A 20,077-nucleotide genomic window follows, 5' to 3' on the forward strand; every position below is an offset into this window, starting at 1 on the left:
GCTGGAAACTGAGTCCAACAGTGATATCAGTGCATGCAAGATTACTGAACAAACATTTTGATGGTTGATGAAAGGAAGAAATCTTGCAGAGAGGGAAAAGAATGAGACCATTTCCCACAATGGCTGCAATGGAAATTATAAGATCCATGACGAAACAAACATAATAAGACTTCGATCATATCCGCCCGTGAAGCAACGAAATTGATCAATTCTTGTTTGGTTTGTATTTTCTGTGAGGTTCTCCGTGTTATTTTATAGCAGTTACCACTCTTTCATTGCTAAAGGCGTTGAGAACTCTCCTCTTGAACACCACACTGAACATCCAAAGAATATAGTTTCCGAAATGAGCAGGTGGTGATGTTTAAGTCTCTCAAGCCATGTAAGACTTTCAACGGCGGAAGGGTGGTTTTCTATATTCAAGAAAAACAGGCTTGAAGGGTTTTCGGTCAATATCATTTTCTTTTCTTTTCCTATGGTGATTTTCCAATATTTCGTGTGGCTTATTTCTTCATTTTTACTTCAAAAGAAGGATGGAGGTAATTGTTTCTTTTCAGCTGGCTATTTGCGGTGGTAACACTTTTTCTGCACACCACAGCCTACTCGTTTCAAAGCAAATTTAATTAATTTTAAAGTTGTGTTTTCTCTTTTAACCCTAAACCCTAATCGAATTCATTCAGAGGAAAAAGTAATATCGAGCTAAGATTTTCACGAATATTTTTTAGCCTTGCGCTTATGTTTTTCGCCAAGTTAAAGAGTACCTCTACTCCCTAACATATCCTGACGTGCCGGCAAATTGGCTCTGGCTAATGAGTTCTGAATTTAGGGAACACACTCGTGGCAAAATAATTAATTTTTCAGAGAAGTGAGAATTGCAGTAAAGAAGACAATCAGAGCGTTTTGTTGTTGTTTGTAGCCCAGTGATGTCTTTATTTATGAGAACTGACCACGATGTTCCTTAACATCAGTATATTATGCAAATTTTTTCATCTAAAAAGCACTTGCTTATCATAAAAGAACCACAAATATGTTACCTTAACAAAATGAGCATAGCTAAGAAGGGCAAAGACACACAAGGGTCTGGAACTGAAAAGAAAAGCTGACTTGTTGAGAAAGCTCTACAAAGTATTGGCGAAAAATAATTCACAGATTCTACGTCATTTAATATGTTAAATAAATGTGGCACCTGCTTACTAAACATAATGAAAATTCAAAGAATATGAAAAAAACACGAAAGAGTTAAAAACAAGTCTAATTATAGCTGTGACATTTGTCATCGGAAAATCAGGCGCAGGAGGAATTTTTTATCCAATAGAAACTGTTAAAATTCTCAACAAAGCAATAATACTCATATCGAATAAGGATCGCCCAATAAACGTTCATTTGCTGCCAAAAGAGGGAAAGACAGAGCCACAAGTCTGAACGTGAGCGCCAATGGCGACCCTCACTAGCCGGTTATCTTCACAATTACCAATTGGAGTAGTAGCATTTCTCCTCGCTTTCAACATTGTCCTCTCCTTCATTTCATCTCTTGGTAATGCTCTGCTTCTATTAACATTTTATAAAGTGTCCTCTTTGCATCCCGCTGCAAAGGTCTTGTTTGAATGTCTAGCCGTTACCGATCTTTGTGTGGGTCTTTTTTCACAACCTCTGTTCGTGTCTGTTTTATTTCTTTACATTGATCTTGGTAACACCGACATAGATATTGTGTATTACGTCGAAGAGGTTGTTTGTATATCCAACTATGTTTTGTTTGGAGTGACTGTACTGATATCAACAGCCATCAGTGTTGACAGACTTCTTGTTCTGTTATTGAGGCTGAGATACAGACAAGTTGTGAAACTAAAGCGAACTCAAGCTGTTATACTTTTATGCTGGATAATTGCTGTTTTATGCGGATTGGTTCGTGTCTGGAGTCAAACGGTTTCAGAGATTGTTGCTTTTGTGGCCGTTGTGGTATCTCTGGTTACTTCCGTGTTTTGCTACGTAAAGATCCACCTGAGATTACAGCGGTACCAGGCTGAAGTAGAAGACAACCCTGGCGAAGGACGGTCAAATGCAGGAGAAGATATAGAAGCAGGAAAAGATGAAGCAGGCGCAATAACGGGGACAAGAACAGCCACAGAAGAAGGAGCAGGAGTAAACGGTACAGGAAGGGGAAGAGTACGTGCATGGACAGCAAAAGGTTCATCAAAACAAAGATTAAACGAAAGAGTTCAACTAAACATCAAACAATATCAGAAAACAGTTTCCAGCATATTTTGGGTGCAGTTGGCTTTAGTGGCATGCTACACCCCTTTCATAATTGTGTCGATATTGAGACATACAGTACTTAGTGGATCAGCAATTCATGCTCTGTGGCTCTTTACGAAAACTTTAGTTTATCTGAACTCATCTCTGAATCCCTTTCTTTACTGTTGGAAAATCACAGAAGTGAGAAAGGCAGTAAAGGACACAGCCAGGGCGTTTTGTTGTTGTTCGTGATTCGAGGTCGCCTGTACTTATTTGGAAAAACTTCCGTGTCCTTAAAGAATTAATTTCTTGCGAATTTTTATATTAATCAATAAGGAATCGTTGAATGCTGACAAGCAATTGCACTTACAGAGTCGAAAACTCTATTGCAATATGAGGAGGAATACAAATTTCTTTTTCTTTTCCATGTTATCTTTACAGGAAGGAGAATAAGAAGAAGAGGAAGACATAACATCAATTAGTCTCTTTTTTTTGCCATGAAATACAATGAGATATTGTTTGAGAATTGATTCTTTATCTATTTTGAACGGGTTTCAAATATTTATTTAAAGATCGCCGATGCATAAACAAAATTAATAAATAAACGTTAATTGTGGACTTGTCTTTGCTCGATATGCCCTGTTCTCTCATGCGTAAATCTAATAACTCGCATATTGACTAAACAAACCGTTTTCAGCGAAGTGCGAAGCAACTTTGTCGAATAAAACCTTAAAAGAGTTTACCCCGTACATTTGTGCGGCCCCTTTTGTCCTATTGCCGGCGGCTCTTTTAAACAAGTAAGGTTGTTATTTTCTTTTCCTTTTTCGCCGCCTCAGTTATTGCTGACTTCTCTATACATACAGTCACAGTGAACCACTTCTTTCTTTTGCATTTTTGGCCTCTTTCAGCTGACTTTTCCCCACAATCAGGAGGAAAAACCTCAAGATGAATATGTCTAACCTCCATTTTAAAATGCGTCATGCTTGAATATCAAATAAGACTAAATTAAACATCTCACAAATTGAGGAAGCCACAAAAATGGCTGATTGGTAATTAAATGGCTTATATTTTGGTATTAGTAAATTCGAGAATATTAAAAAACGAGATTTAGCCAAACTTTAAGTTCTCTTGAACTTTAACTTTATGATGAAAACACAAGCGCGCGTCTCAGCCCTTATCTATGTTCAACAAAATTTTTTTTTTCCACAAACAGTTCACATCTGCTTCCAAAAACAAAGCGTGGAATGTGTAATGATGTATCACGAATAAATCATTCACACGAGCTCTAGAATATACTGTAGGCCATTTTGGCAATAGTCTTGGTTTTAAGGGCGTGATGAATGACCCAATAGCTTAGTCATTAAAACCGGTTACGCTCACACAGAAAGGCACAATCCGTCTCCTGACGGTTTCCAAGAGGTATTACGTGTTTACTTATCAGTACCTGTTATAGTATTTAGCTAGAGACTGGCAAATTGGGTCATCAGGCTTTCAAATACTTTATTCTTAGCCGCATAAATAGACCGTTTTTGGTTGACAGATATGTCAGCCTGCTTGTTTTGATAACACCAAGGGTAATAATATATGATTATTGACACACTTTAGTTATTGTTGTGCGTGTGCTGGTGTTTGGTGGTCAGCCAAGACCTTTCAAATTTATTTATATTTCCTTTATTGACATTAATTTTACAAGATATGGATAGAAAAATGATTCATTTTCCGATGTTGTCTTTTCTGAAATGTTTCCATTATCACGATAAGTTGCGATGCTAATCGCTACACTGGAAATTTATCAAATGTTTATTATTTCTTAACTCTTCACCGAGGTAGATTTAACTAGAGGTGGATATTTACCAAGCTGCGAAGCGGAGATGTAAACACCCACCTCTTGCCACCGCACTTAAATGACTATTTGTTTTAGTGTATACTTTAATACTGAGATAAAATGATGCAAAAAGATGGTTTTGATTAATTTATTCCTGCAACAGTCTCAACTTTTTTTGGCGCAAATCCCGTGGAGGTGAATGGAGAAGGATGAGCGAAGTTACGTTTTAGTGATTACTTTTGGGCTCTTTATATTCATTTTGAGTGGGTCGAAATATGTCAGATTTTCGGGAGGTTCAAATAAAAACCTACTTAAATTTAATTTCGTGTCAAAAAATTTCAAAACCCTATCTAAACGATAAATACTTCCTACAACGTATCCTCAACAGCCAAATAGACAAATACCGAAATAAACGACATGAACCAAAATTGTGTAGATCGACGTCAGAGTCCTTACTGATCTTTTATCGACGATCGTGGTTTTACTTCACTTTAATTTAAAGGACACTCCACGTCTCAGAAAAAATTATTGTCTTCGCCCAGCCTTGAACTGGGAAAGAAATCTGAAGTTTAGCATCATCCAATAATATTCAGTAAAACAAGATTGAGGGGCATATGAAAAGTCATTTACATATATTCTGAATAAGACAAGTCATAGAACAACCACTTGTGGCACTCTGGATTCAAAGACCAGAGGGTCAGAGAACTTAGAATTTATGAGCACTACTTGTTGTCTATCAGATGGATTGATGATGAACTAAGCCACACCGAAATGCCATCGTTAATCTTGGCAAAGGCCTTCCTCATGTCAAGAAACACAACGAAAAACAGTAAGAAAATAACAGCAGTTGCCTGTTTCTCTAAAAAATCAGCACAGTTCTCCCCACGATAAAAGTTGAAGTAATAGGTTAGGCAATGTTAGCTTTATATGCAAGTGCTCGTGGCAAAAACAAAATTGAAAAATGATTGAATGAGAATCCATTGTTATATTGGCTCGACTGTGTTTTGAAGGAGCCTAACTGTCGTTTTAGTTTATTGTGTCCATCAGATGTACAGTTAGATTTCCTCGCCCTTCCCTTTTTCTCTCTTTTGTCTCCACTCTTATTAATGACATTTATCCGCATATGCCTTTGTTTTACTTAAAGTGGTCTGATCCGAACCAGCAATTTTGCTGCAACGAATGAAGTAAACAAAACGAGTTTAGCTTATATAAGTTTACTGAAGCATTTAGAGAGTGCTTTACAACAATTTAATTATTCCTAACAGGGTAAATATTCATTGTGACTTGGGAGAGATCAACATGTCCATTATTGTTCTTCTCTTCAATGCACTTACAAAAAAATTAAGAAATATTACTTATACTAGGAACAATACTCACAAATTTACGCAAAATTTCTGACTAGATCAGTTATAAAAATTATCTTAACGGCAATTTCTTTTTCTTTTTTTTTTTTCTTGTCTCTATCAGGCTACAGTCAATAACAACAACAAAGCACTGACAAGTGCACCAAGCGAATAAACGGTAAACTAAGAAATGCAAAAGTGAAGTAAATAAACAAGTTTTTTTTTTCCAAGAAAATTCCATCTTACCTCCATTTATAAACTATGAAAATGGTTATCATCACTACCAAAGCATTAATAAAGCAAAAGTACGATAGAAACTACATCTTAAAATCAAAAGCTATGAAATATTGAGGCTGAAGTTCTCGAAATCTAAACTACAAATTACCACAGAGTATTATAAGACTACAACCTTGGAGGTTCAGCAATTCTACTATTAAGCCTCAGTCCTGCACAAGAGGAGTTACTTCAGATGACTCCTCGTCTTCGTCACTTCCAGTTTCGTCTTTATCTGCAGCAGTAAGTTGATTACCATCATACTCTTTTACGCCAGCCTCCCCGTCAAGAAGGTCTACAGCATCACTTTGGTCGTCCATATAGTTTCCAAGATCGTCTTGTTCATCCTTCGTGTACTTTAGTTGGCAAGTCTCAGGTTCTTCTTCTACTGCCTCCTTTTCAGATTGAACTGCTACAGCACCTTCATAACCAACGTTACTTTCAGGTTCACTTGTTACACCTTCTTCGTCATCAATTTGAATATCTGGAGGGAAGACGGAATCACTGTGGCCTTCTTTTTCGATCAGGGGATTGTATTCGAAAGAATCAAGATCTTCTTCCTCCATCACACAAGGGAATGGTGAGGTATCAGGTTTGTTCACCTCATTTGCGGAGCGTGCTAAAGAGTTAGGATCTTCTTTTTCAGTAACAGATAGGCTTCCTGTGGCTTCGAAATCTTCTTCCCCAGTTACAGGGGAGCATGCTGAGTCATTGGAATCTTCTTCCTCACCCATTAGGGGGCATGCTAAAGAATCAGAATTTTCTTCGTCAGTCACAAGGGGACATACTGAAGCATCTAGACCGTTTTGGTCCATCACTAGGGAGGATGGTAAAGGATCAATTTCTTCTTCCTCAATCGCAAGAGGGCACTCGTAGTCATCAATTTCTTCTTCCTCAATCGCAAGAGGGCACTCGGAGTCATCAACATCTTCTTCCTCGTTCTCGCTAAGATATGGTAAAGTATCACTCTCCAAAGGGTACGCTTGGGCATCCATATCTTTCTTATCACTCTCAAAAGGGTATGCTGCGCAACCTTCTTCTTCTACTTTGATTCTGAGAGGGAAAGCTGAAGCACCATCGTCAATTTCAACCATAGAGGGATGTGCCGTAGCACCGTGCTTACCCACTTCACGGGCGAGATTTCCTGCGGCTGCCTCTTTGTCTTGTAAGTTAATAGCGAAGGGGAAGGCTGTAGCATTATCGTCAATTGCAACCACAAAGGGATTTGCAGTGGCACCGTGCTTACCCACTTCATGGGCGAGATTTGCTGCAGCTGCCCCTTTGTCTTGCAAGTTAATAGCGAAGGGGAAAGCTGTAGCACCATCGTCAATTGCAACCACAAAGGAATGTGCAGCATCACCGTGCTTACCCACTTCATGGGCGAGATTTGCTGCAGCTGCCTCTGTATCTTGTCCGTTGATAGCGAAAGGGAAAGCTTGAGCACCATCGTCTATTGCAATGACAAAGGAATGTGCCGTAGCACCGTGTTCACCCACTTCACGGTCGGGATCTGTTGCAGGTGCTCCTTCGTCTCCTACGTTAATTCCAAAAGGGAAAGCTATAGCGCCATCGTCCATTGCAACCAGAAAGGGATGTGCCATAGCACCGTGTTCACCCACTCCACAGATGGGATTTGCTGCAGCTGCTCCTAGCTTGTCCGCTCCTGCATCTTCTGGGTTTGCAACAGCTCCACGGTCATCGACAAAGTTGTACTTATCCTCATCATACTTGTCATCGTCAAAGATATCTACATATGTCTATGAAAAAGATTAGAAGGTAATCAAGAACTGCATGAGTTAAAAAATCTTGAACGAATGAATTTCAAAAATTTAACAAAGAAATTCCAAAAGTGAGTCACTAAAAAGACAAAAAAAGAGCAGATCAGATATCAATCACAAAGACAAGAACCATTAGTACTTGCATGAATTGATAAGAATAAAAGTCAGGTAAGGTCTCCCTTTATGTCAAAGTTTTCTAAAAGTGTTATTTTAAGATTTGTTCCGTTCTTTCTTGTGTGTAGACAACAGAGGGAAAATACGGATGATCCAGACTGACATGACGTAACCACACTTGCATATGTTTAAAAAGTAACATTGGTTCATGATGAAACTGAATTCACAAATTGTTAGCGGCTGGGTAGTTAATGCGTTTGACATCACATTGACGAGAAAAGAAATTCGCAATTGACTTAGTAGGGTACCAATTTCAATTGCTGAAGTATATCCTGAATTAGACGCTGTATGGCAAACCTTTGTTTTAATATATGTATCCATTGTTTGGTAGAGCTTCACAAAGTGTGGCCGGCTGCCGCTTTCGTATTTCCAGCAGTTTAACATCACCGCGTATCTATAGAAAAACACAGGGACATATGATCACAGTAATTCCGCGATAGGCACTAATATTGCAAGTAGCAAAGTTGAGAAACCACAACTAGTTACAAAAATAACTGAAATGCTAAGTTTATCTCATTACATTGCAGCTCAAACGAATTCTGTGATGAAAAACCTACCGTATTCTTTATTCGGACTCAACAACTTTTCATTTAAATTTTTGTATTGACAAGATAAGATTAATTTCTTAGGAAGACTTCTTATTCAGACCAAGAGTATCAAAAACACCTGACCACAGCAGCAATCGATATTGCTTTTGACTTATATAACATTCCACACAGAGGAAGCAACACTTACAAACTGTCGTCGATATGTTCAGGCTTTGGCAGACGATAACCTTCTTCGATTTTTTTCATTGTCGTGGATTGAGACCATCCTTCGTAAGGAATGCCTCGTGTGGAAAAATAATGTTTTTTTCTGTTCGCCTAAAAAGCACACTCTTTTTGTTGTAATCACTTTCATTCCTCTCGGGGCGATCGAAATTATTCTTCTGTGAAAACGACAATTAATTGCTGAAATAGATTTCGATTTTACATCAGATGATAGAGTACTGTAAAAAAAACAAATTTAAGTGTAGCGATGGATTTAAGGTTTTTCAATAATGTACTAAATACTTTCAGTTCTACTTAAACTTAAGTTTTATGTCAAGTTGTTATGCATCGTCATAATTTTATTTATCAGCCACATTGAGTACTGCTTCAACTTCTCTATCGTACAATGCTCTTTTGTTCGCTCGGTATCACTCATCAATTAGTAATTGTGCGTGCAATCTCGGCAGGTATATTTCCTGAATGTAAAGTAACAAACAAGTTAAGTACCGACAGTGAAGATTTCATACAGGACGATGCCGTAGGACCACCTGTCAAAGAAATAGAAGGATGACCATATATCTCAACTGGGGTAGAAAGATTATAATCACTCAGATACTTGGGATGTTTAAAAACATGCCATCAAAACATATATAAGCAACCTCCTTAACAGAAAACGCCATATTTATTTGTTTGATTATCCACTCATCCTTTCATCCGTCTGTTCTTATCTTAATCAGATTTTGGATATTGCTCGTTAAACTTAACATTCATGTAAAGTCTCATTCTACAGCTGTAACCTCAGCTGTTTCCCAGCTTGACGTTTCTTAATGACCCTCTAATCAATAGATCACTGAATATTCTAGTTTTCCTCGCTAAGTTAAGGTAGAATCGTAAAAATGTTCACTCTTGGAATATATGTTGATAATAACCAATACAGTACGTACACATCGCTTTTGGTTGACAGTTGTTCCACATGTCCAAAGAGAATCTCGGGTGCAGTCCATTTGATTGGGATACATCCCTGGATGAGTAACCAAAATACTATAGACATCTGACATCTAAAGAGCCTTGTATACAACTTCTAAAATATTTCGCATATAAGATTAAAACCGTGATGTGAGGACTTACGATAATGTCAAGAGCAGTAGACACCTTTGTACAAATTCTATGGAAACAATTCACACACTCCTTTTCCTTTAAATCTCCTGTTTCTTTGCCGTTCGAGTTTGTATCTTTGCTATTCAGAGAACGATATCTCTTCCGGTTTTCTTATTTCCTGTGTTCACTCCTTAGGTACAATTTTTTTTTTTTCTGTGAAAGTTTCGATACGCTTAGAACGGCTTCCCATTGAAGGGAAATGTGTTTTGCAGTAAAACTGTATAACTGAAAAGAAAGGTTTGTGAGGACAATAATATTTAAATTCTTCACATTTTTATCTTCCATACTAGCTGCCCCAAAACCAATTGACTAAATGATGAAAAAATTCTGAAATTTACCTTCTTCGCATTTCCTGGGCCGTATTTGAAATCCTGATAAGAGAGCCCAAAGTCAGTCAACTTGCAGACACGATGCTCATCAAGAAGGATGTTACGAGCTGCAAGATCGCGATGAATTATCTGAAATCGAAATCAAAAAATGATATGATCTGCCAAAAGGGACTTTTATAAACTACATAAAATAAAAAACAAAATATAGGTAGAAAGTTTAACATCATGCTAATGTCAAACCATTTCTCTCTGAAATAGTGATTCTAATGTGCCGGACCTTTTTATCTGTACAGAATATTCTTTTGACGATTTGCAAGTCACGCCTTTTTAACACATGCAGGATCACATACTAACCAGAAAGAGTTTGAGCACTTACCCCTCTGGACGCGAGAAAAGTCATGCCATGTGCGATCTGTTTAGCAAACAGCACCATGTCATATGTTGTCAAGAGGTCGACCCCTCCGACCCCATGATGGTATTGGTCGAAAACCCCCCTGGATTTTCTGAGATAACCCAGTAAGTCACCTCGCCACAGGTACTCCATGATAAGTATTGGCTGAGCTAAAAGGGAAAAACAAGAAAATTATTTTACGGCAAGCAGTGCAGAAGTTGCAAAATGTGTTTGAATTGTACATGCTTTATCTACTTATACATTTGGTTATATCTAAGAAAGAGAGGGAAAGTCAAAGAGGGAAAAACGCAGATAGAAAACGGATGGACACATACAGCAGATACAGAAATACAGACAGACACACAGAGAGATGGACAGACAGACAGATAAACAGAAAGGCAGAAAAATAGGGATGGCAGATAAATAGACAGAGACTTCCCATCGTAAGTTAAAACTATTATCACAATTAGCGTATAAATTTTAGAGCTTAAATCTTCCAAGTAAAATGGTCTACATACAGTGCGAAGTAAATTTCTTTAGATTAGACAAAAAATGGAAATAACCCTTGAATTAGTACACCATCTAAGCAATACTGGTTGACGTCGGATATGTTTTTATCGTTACTGTGAATTAGTTGATAATATTCATAACAATAGCTGATTACCTCCAACTGTAACACAACCAATGAACTTAACAACATTTTCATGGCCCTCCCTTCCAAAGAGTTTTAATAACTCGATCTCTCTCAGCAGGGCCTTCCTTCCTTTCTCTCCGGAGATTGCTGGGAAACCACACAAAAATTAGATAAACAAACAAACTTTGCATGTCAAGAGAGACACAATTATGTGGTAAACATTTTTGTATACTAAGTGCTATATTACCAGCGCAACTTCTAATAAATTTGGTCTACATAAAAAAAAGTTAGTTTTCTAAACCCCATATAATCCATACTTGCCACAAAAATGTCAGTTAGCCGTCTTGTTCAGTTATATTGAACATGAAATTTCAAAAGGAGATTCATCCTTGTTGAAAAAATTATTTGCTAAGAAAACGCTGCACATCTCGAGCATTGTTGTTAACTAGGCAAGCTCATTGGACCGCGCAATTGTTTACAGACAACTTACAAAAGTAGAGACGCAATTAAGCCTTGAAATTGCACCTGTTATAATGCCTAATAGTCGGTCGAATAGATATTTGAGACAATTTTTATTAAAGATATGCTCTGTTTGTGCCCTCTTGTTTCCTACCGTTCATATGGTACATAATCCTTGCTTTTATCTTACTAAAAACTACAATAATTCCTTAGCATTTCCAGAATTATTCTAAATTCGTTTGACTCTATAAGCTTGTTACAGTCGAACCTGTATTTAGCGGTCACGCACGGGAAATGGTTGACCGTTTAATATAGGCACCACGGAATAGGGCTACTATTGATAAAAGTTTAAAAACGCCACTCTATGCCATCACGGACCACTTAACATACCCATCCTCGCTCAAAAATATTACTAACATTGATTTCGGGAGATAAACCTGGATTCAATTTTACTTGAAAGATTATTCTTAATTTTATTTGAGTACTTCCGCTTTAGTGACCGTTCAATACAGTTAAGGAACATTAAAAATAGGCTGTTGGGACTTAGAAAAGGGTGACCACAACTGTTTGATATAAAAAGCACTATAAGCAAAGGAGGAAAGTTTCGATACTTTGAAAACCGACCGCTTATTACAAGGTGACCGCTTCATACAAGTTCTATTGCGTTATGACGTTCAGCTTTTCCAGCGGAAGAAGATCATACTACCACCACTAGACTGGCAAATGGCTCTGAGCTTTTTGCGCCAGACTCACCCCCTCTAGGTTTCTTTGAGGTCACATGACATTATTTCCCATCAAAAGTTTCTAAGCGAGCAATTTTACAAAATACACCACGGAGTGACATTTTCAGTATTATGGTATTTTCCGCTTTTATTCGCTTGAATGCAATTTAACCAATAAATTTTCATTTTTCTCCACAGCTTCTAATACTTCAAATGATATTCGTGTTCTGTTGTATGGTAGTAGCGTTGTATGACAAAAGACTTAACAACCGATCCCCCGGGGAACCATCCGCTAACAATTTGACATGCCAGCTGGTAAATCATTTTAACTGCGCACAGTTTTTAAGCTATCCATGTTATGTATCAAGTACGTTAATAAAGTATATTCTGAGTGAATGCCCTTTATTAAGATATATTACTCAAAAAATTAATAAAGGATAGTTTAATCAAGCTTTGTAAGTAAGTACTTACGTAGGAAGCATTTCGCAGCAACCGTGCGATTTCCAAGTCTGCCTCGAGAACGACCCAGTAGCGCTCGCCACACTGAACCGAATGCCCCTCTGCCAATATGCTCGCGAAGGATCAGGCGGTCAACTGCAATCTCCCATCCATCTGTGTTTACGTTCAGCTGATCCATCTCAACTTCATCGTCCCCTTCACTGAATAATTGCAGATGAAAACAAGACTTTAACTATCTGTGTTACCTATCTATCTTTTCCTTCTTTGAATCTGGTTTAACGTAACGTGGTAAAGATATCCTCTTTATTTTCACTTTAATTTTTTTATTTTCGTTTTTATTTCCGGGTGCTTCAGAAAATTATCACTTGCCAATGAAAAAATTATTGAAATAGGTGAAATTTAGATACTAATTTACTGAACGCATCGACCCAGAGAGGAGATTTTATTGAATAAACTTAGCGCCGACTGTGTTTTTCGGCATTTTACGTCATATAAATATCGTGCCTCCTACGCGAGAAATTAAATACTAATTAAAACCATCCGAAGTATTGTCGACAATCGATACATCGAGTAATATTATTATAAATCGGTCTACAAGACTCCGAGTGTATTTCAACTGTAGTTTCTGTAACAAAGCTAAAAGAGTGACGAAGGGTCAAAGCTTCTCTTCTTCTTTAAAAGTACGCCACCCACAACCTTGCGTACTGGTAACAAAAAAAAAAGGTACTAAACAAGATGTCAAAATAAGTGAAGGACGGACGAATCCAAAACAGACAGGATGTTAGGAAACATTTGATTGCCATTTGATAAGAACGGCTTCGAAAACTGCTGCTGGTTCGAAATAAAAAACCTTTTATTTTGGCCAGTGTGCTCTTAATGGTGAACATAGTCAGTCCGAACAGAAAAAAAAAGACGTATTTACTCAGCAGTGGCGCTTATCACTACTCTACTGAGACTTATTCAAGAGTTAGAAACTTCGGAAATAACCACACGTTCAGACATTGAGCATTAAAAAGGGAATTCACTTACCGCAGCCTAGGTGGCACCTCAGGTGGGGCTATTGTCAAAGGATGTGTGGAAACAGATGAAAGAAATCGCTTCGTTGTGAGTAAGAATGACATCATTAACTAAATTAAAGCTTGCGACTCAGAAACCACGTGTAACTTATATTTGACTCTGTTGTCAAACAACAGGAGAAGGATTAAGGTGGGTTGTCATGGTAATTAGTTTCATATAATTTGTAATGTTTTTGTAATTTGATTAGTAATGGCCTTTGCCGGGACTGTAGAGGGACCTTCAAAATCAGCGCTGGAAATGCACAATATGACCTGCTTTAAATAGCTCCTTCGTGCTCCAAAACACTGACGTATTAAAAGCCACAATCTGCCATATGAAGACATTTTATTTTCGTATGGTAACATTTTACCTGTCTCACGCCGTTTTTTAATGTATGAAATGAGCGCCAGTAGAAAAACGACAGCAGCCAAAGGTCCCCCAATGTAGTACCACTCCAGTGAGCTGCTGGAGGAAGATGAGCTGCTGGAGGGAGGTGAGCTGCTGGAGGAAGATGAGCTGCTGGAGGGAGGTGAGCTGCTGGAGGGAGCCTCTGAATTTCCCGAAACATAATAATAGAAGAAGCTTAGTAGGAAAGTAATTTGCTGGTCAGCATTAAGAATAAAAATTAATATCACCAACTATCCAGATAGAAAGCTAATTTTTTTTTTCCAATAATTCACGTTGTTCGTTACTCGCGTTGGGTGGCCGGGATTAACCTTTGGGAAAACAGACGCAGATGTGTTAATTTACAAAAACAGGCAGACAGAAAGAGAAAGATTGGTGAAAGAATTATAGAATATGTGCAGCATACTGCTACTGTTTCAAATTCGTTTTAAAATAGTTTTTTTTAAATCTCTTTCAAATTTAATTAAATTCAAATTTCTAGTTCCCAGAAGACCAAAAAACCACTGGAAAAGTTTGTGAGGAACTTAAAAAGCGGAGGTGCATTTTATAATAATGACCTTACATAGTTAATTACTAAAATTATATGTAGTTCCTTAAACAGCTTACCTTTGACATTTACCATCACAACAGAGCGAGCCACAGTTCCTGGCTTGTTACGTGCTTCACAAGAATATTCACCACTGTCCTCTTCCAGAACTTCAGTAAGAGCAAGTCTACTCTTTGTCTCGTCTAATCGTGTTTCTATAACTGCTCTTTCTGTTATTGTTTCTCCATCTTTTTTCCACGTGATGTTCATTGTTTCTTCGTTGACTTTGCAGGTCAATGCCAGGGCATATCCTTTAATGAGTGTTATGTATTTCTCTGAAACAACTTGAGCAGAGGCTTTTCCTGCGTTGAAGAAGGGGCAATTCGTTAGAATGCTAGTGTCACATTAAACCTTCAACTGCATTAGAAACACCCCAAAAACAAACATGGAAACAAAACGAGTCAAATGCGACCTCTATAGGAATGCTTCGAACAGTTTGCTTTAAGTGAAAAGAAAAAAAAGAAAAGTGTTTCCTCGTGAGTTTCGTGAGGTTTAGAAAGAGTTTCAGAACAAGCTTGAAGCCCTTATGTTTAAAATTTCCTGGTTACTGTTTCAACCGACCCAGATCCTCCGCTGAACTTCTAAATTAAGGTCTTTATAATGTTCCATCTTATCTTGTTCTTTTTTCTGCACCCTTGTATCAAAAGGACACAGCAAGAGGGTCATGCAACACGAAGTTTCTTACTTTTCCAGCACTGCGGTATCGGGTGTGATTTCAAGTAGATGATCGTCCGTCTAAATTCTAAAGTAATACAATAACTTCATCAGGTGGTTTTCTATCACTTCCTGAGGAGAGTGGACTTACTACATTTTCTCGAGTGGACTTACAACATTTTCTCAAGCTGACACGGTTAAATTTCCATGGATAAATTATGGGTATCATAGACGGAACTAGAATCAAGAGCTGTTATGACATTTCAATCGATAGAAAATACTTCTTGGAAAGTCTCTCCATATGGTAGTTTATACATAAGTTGGTAGTATCGGAAATCGAACAGGTGTGCGCAGCTAACCAATGAGATTTCTGGTACAAACCGACTCCCTGTTTCCTCTTTTGTGTTTTTGCTCTGCATGCTTTCTATTCCGCATAATTCTCCACAGAGGTTCCTCAGTCATCTTTGGTTTAATAAACAGTCCTGAAAGCCGATTTTTATAATGTTACAGACGGAAACTTGGGAAGAAAATTTACTTCGTGCTTTTTCAGCGTGTAAATCCGTAAATCTTGACTCTGTGATATTCTCCATCCTCCTTGGCTAAGTAACATTGCGATTTAAAAAAAGCCATAAATCGACTTCGCGGAGAGATCTAAGAGAATTGAGGATGCGAGGGAATTCTTTCGAATGCTTAATCGTTATTCGACCTCCGATTTCGGTCACGGATAGAAGCGTATTCGCTTTAAGTAGTTTCCTCTGTTCTAGTTTTGTTTCTCAATGTAGAGAATACAATCGTGTGTCGTATGTAACTTTGGCTTTTGCGTCTCGCTTCCTTTTCGCTTTCTTCTGAGATTCTGGATCTCTCCGTCTCGGAATTCTCTTCTTCAGATTTTTCCAGCTTGAAAGTACATTGCAAATCGTCAAGTATTTGGAATCAGTCAACTCTCTGTTGTGCCATCACCTGTCCTTTTTCCTTAGCGTTTCTTTCCTACCCAGGTTTACGCAGTTCTTTGCGTGTGTAACCATAAAGATCCAAGGACATAAGTATTAAGCATTGATATCACCAGGTTTTTGAAGGTCAGGCCCCGGTTGCTCGAAGAGTGGATAACACTATCCACTGGATAAAACTCTATCTAGTGGAGAACGCTTTACGTTTTGCTGTCACACATTGACCGGATAAAATATTTAACCTTTAGATAGCGTTATCTGCCCTTTATACAACTGGGCCGAGTTTGCCTAAATTCTCTTTGCGCTGTTCCTTTTCTCCGTAGCCATTGCCATGGATTTACAAGTTCATTTTTCTGTCTTTATTTCTTCTCTTCCTATTTCTCTTCTTCATCTTCAACATTATCATCGTCATCATCAACGTCCTTATCGTCGTCGTAGTCATTATCATCATCAATATCATTATAACTAAACTTACCATAAACATGCAGAGTTGCTGAGGAACTGATTGTGTTTGCTTTGTTTTTTGCTGTACACTTGTAAGTCCCATTCATCCCTTTCGTGACACTTGGCGAAACTAGGAATGATTCTCCTTCGTGATCGGTTTGATTGATACCAGATGGCAGGTCACCATTATTAAAAGTCCAGACCAAGGTTGGTGTTGGAATACCCGAGGCTACACAACTAAGGTTTACAGGGTATCCTTCCGTAAGAAATTGGCTTTTCGGAGGCTGAATGATCTGGGGAGAGACTTGAAGTAAAAAGATCACCAAGCTAAACAAGCATTTTTCATTTTAACCCCCTCTCCCCCCTCCCTTATCCAACCCTAAGTTAACTAGTTTCGAAATAAAAGCAAATTACGTTATTGCCAGGTCTATTTTTAATCCAAGGTTATTTTGAAATTAGTTTTCTTCACTTTTGATATAGGAAGGTATAAGTCAGCCCGATGTGACATCAAAACATTCTTTTATTTCCTTAAAAGATTTCCTATCTTAGCAACAACCCAGGAGGTAACAATTTAGTCACCTATTTATTAATTTCTTCATTCTTTTCCTACTGGTTGTTAGGTGTAATATAAACACCCCGTGCTACCATGTTCAAGGATTACCAGTTTCTCTGAGTTCAAAGTACACATTTACTTTGAAGAATACCCAAATACTAATGGTTAAAAGGTTTGCATTCCATGAAAACATAACGTTAAATCTTTCATTTTAAACACTCAGATCGTCCGTTGTAGCAAGAGTACAAGTTCATGGAGATGTAACAGCGGCATTATTTTCATGTATTTCTTTTCAGTTTTGGTCGCTGAGTTTTCAAATTTCAACTCAATGAAAAGTTTACATGGATGTTTCGCTTTCCAACTTCAGTAATAAATACTTAAATAACAATGCACTGATAGCCACTTCGACATTTTTGCTTTTCTAAAAAATGTACATGAAATCATGACTTGTCAGTCATTGTTATTTAAGAAGCAGAAAAAAAGGTAATTAAAAAATTTTAACGGACTTTTATAATAAATGCCGTGACAAAACATGGGGATATCTATAAAGTCAAAATTGCCCGACGCTCCAAAAGGCAATCTGTTTAAACTGCCCCAAAATTAAGTAAATGTCTGATCACGAAATTCATTTACATTTGATAAGTTGGCATGTTCTCGCCCTTTAAATGTTATCATCAATTGAGAACTTTTTTATTATTTTTAGTCAATTTTGAAACTCTTGTGGTTTCAAGTCCTTAAATTTGACTTGGTATCATAGAAACGATTTTATCCTTATTCAACCAAAGATCCAAATTGATTATCGACTTCAGTTCTTTCTATTTGTAAATAAGAACCGTACCTCCCGCCACTTCAATCCAGAAAGTTGAGTTTTTGCTTCCTTCGCTGTTTTTGGCGCTGCAAGTGTATTGACCAGAGTCTTCCAATCTCGCTTGGCGAATCGTGAGAGTGTTTTTGTTACCGCAATTCACCCCATCCTTAGTCCAGAGTATCTCGGGTGTAGGGAAACCGCTTCGAGAGCAAATGAACTCAAGCGACGAGTGATAGGCAACCGACTGATTCTTGAGCTCAGTACTAATTTCAGGAGGACCTGGGCATAGAATTCAATAGTACAATTTAAAAACAAGGTGAAAGTATGAAAAGAAAAATTAGAAAATGAGAATAGAAACTTCTAAGCTAACGTTTCGACCGTTAGCGCTTTGTCAGAGCTAACGCTTGAAACGTCAACTTTGATAATTTTACGGTGGCCAATCTAAATTACTAACACTGTTGATAAAACGAATGTATATTAAGCAAAGAGTTTGACGTTTAATAAAAGAACAAATGAAGGATATCTGTGCAGCATTTTCTACCAACAATTGAGTCCTTTACTTTCTCCTCATACATAAAACCACTTACATATACAAGGCCGTGATTCCTGAGTTCTTGAGCAGTTAAATTCTAGAAGTAAGGTTATCCAGATATCTCTTTTAAAAGTAATAAATGGTTGGAGATAAAGTCATCTTATTTCTAGTAAAGAAAACATCCATTGCCAATAACTGCTGAAGGTTCCTGCCTAATTATCATTGCAATCTATACATAAGAATTGATCCAATTGAATAAAAGCTTATAAATAATGTATAGTTTTGGGAAGTTGTAAAACAATGGCGAAAACCAGCCATTGCACTTTCGAGTCACAAATTCTTAAAAACTCCCTCTTGTCACTTACCGACTCTTTGGCGGTACCGACCACACTCTTTACAGCCGCCTTTCCAAGATGACCATGCCATACAACCTTTGAAAACAATAAGTTGTGCGCATAGAGTCATATGTCATATTATCACTCTACCTATGCCGTTTTCTTCCTTTGCTGCATTAATCTGCATCTTGTCATAAAGGATACCAAAATACATAATTATTATCGTTTATATCCCCAGTTTCTAATTTCCAAGGAGACTTCGAGCTAACATTTCCAAATTAAAAAAGATTAATGGCTTGAAGCTTTTAAATCACCCAGCTCACAGTCCCCTATTTAAAAGCGTCATTGGTGTTGTCTCAACATCTGTCAAAGATTTATCATGTTATAAGCCAGGGAGAGTGACACTGTTTTCTATTGCTCAAATGGATGACTGTGCAAAAATGTTAAAAGAAACAAACTAGGATTTTAACGTTTTCAATTTCTAATTTTCAACTTTACTGTAAAAGTTCCACCAGTATATGGCAGAAGCCTGAAACGTTGAAATTAAATTCTTGTAACAATTAAAAGTTTTATTTCTATGCAACATCTTTGTCCACACATCCTCTGATCAACAGAGAAGAGTATCCTGTCTGAATCCCTCTATTGGGATCCATTTGTTTGTTCAACCATCTTTATCGACCCTTTATCCTGCCTACTGATAAATGATAGTTCAAGTATGGCTACTTACAATCTGTTATATCAGTTAGGATGAGGATGTTAGGTGAACATGAAAAGAAAGATTAACATTCGATGAGTAAATTAGTGGCTCAATATAGCCTTGGAATACTTGACTAACACATCATAAGCTTAAAAAACAAACTGAACTCGTCGCACTCACCCGCTTATGAATCCGGAAAGAACGCCGTGAAAGAGAAAAACAATTTTGAAAAGATGTTAATCCATTTATCTATTCATTTGTTTATTTGAACAAACCAGTTTGTTTGTACGTCAATATATTACATTGAAATCGATAACTGTGTGACAGTATTTGTTAAATCAAGCAAACAATCAGCCACATATGACTGTTATCTGATGATAATTATACAAATATCATTTATTACAGAACTTAGGTATTGATTTTATACTAATACTGTCCACATCGGTAAATCGTTTGGATAGTAACATTATGACATTACCAGCTATCACTAACTGTCACTGATACAAACACAAATAATTCTTTGCTATTCACGATTGC

General features: G+C 37.5%; 3 protein-coding genes across 3 annotated transcripts; 1 reads left to right on the forward strand and 2 right to left on the reverse strand.

Annotated features, from left to right (window-relative positions):
* Nucleotides 1-606: 606 nt before the first annotated feature.
* On the forward strand, nucleotides 607-2,848 carry LOC149046290 (uncharacterized). Its single transcript, XM_089207022.1, has one exon. It carries the CDS (start codon nucleotides 1,432-1,434, stop codon nucleotides 2,479-2,481), a length of 1,050 nt encoding a protein of 349 aa, XP_089063148.1. The 5' UTR covers nucleotides 607-1,431; the 3' UTR covers nucleotides 2,482-2,848.
* A 2,414-nt stretch (nucleotides 2,849-5,262) lies between these two features.
* LOC149046291 (uncharacterized) lies at nucleotides 5,263-11,736 on the reverse strand. The gene is made up of 6 exons (XM_089207838.1): nucleotides 11,733-11,736; nucleotides 10,235-10,419; nucleotides 9,868-9,987; nucleotides 9,316-9,392; nucleotides 7,920-8,016; nucleotides 5,263-7,427 (listed from the first exon to the last, which is right to left on the reverse strand). The coding sequence occupies exons 1-6, from the start codon at nucleotides 11,734-11,736 to the stop codon at nucleotides 5,838-5,840; spliced, it is 2,073 nt and encodes a 690-aa protein (XP_089063964.1). The 3' UTR covers nucleotides 5,263-5,837.
* Nucleotides 11,737-13,752: 2,016 nt separating this feature from the next.
* On the reverse strand, nucleotides 13,753-19,065 carry LOC149046292 (peroxidasin-like). The gene is made up of 6 exons (XM_089207839.1): nucleotides 18,874-19,065; nucleotides 18,564-18,605; nucleotides 18,007-18,255; nucleotides 16,647-16,919; nucleotides 14,591-14,872; nucleotides 13,753-14,129 (listed from the first exon to the last, which is right to left on the reverse strand). The coding sequence occupies exons 1-6, from the start codon at nucleotides 18,971-18,973 to the stop codon at nucleotides 13,753-13,755; spliced, it is 1,323 nt and encodes a 440-aa protein (XP_089063965.1). The 5' UTR covers nucleotides 18,974-19,065.
* Between the last annotated feature and the right edge of the window lie 1,012 nt (nucleotides 19,066-20,077).

Source organism: Pocillopora damicornis, chromosome 5 (assembly GCF_964200805.1).
Source record: "Pocillopora damicornis chromosome 5, jaPocDami1.2, whole genome shotgun sequence".
Classification (NCBI taxonomy): Eukaryota; Metazoa; Cnidaria; class Anthozoa; order Scleractinia; family Pocilloporidae; genus Pocillopora; species Pocillopora damicornis.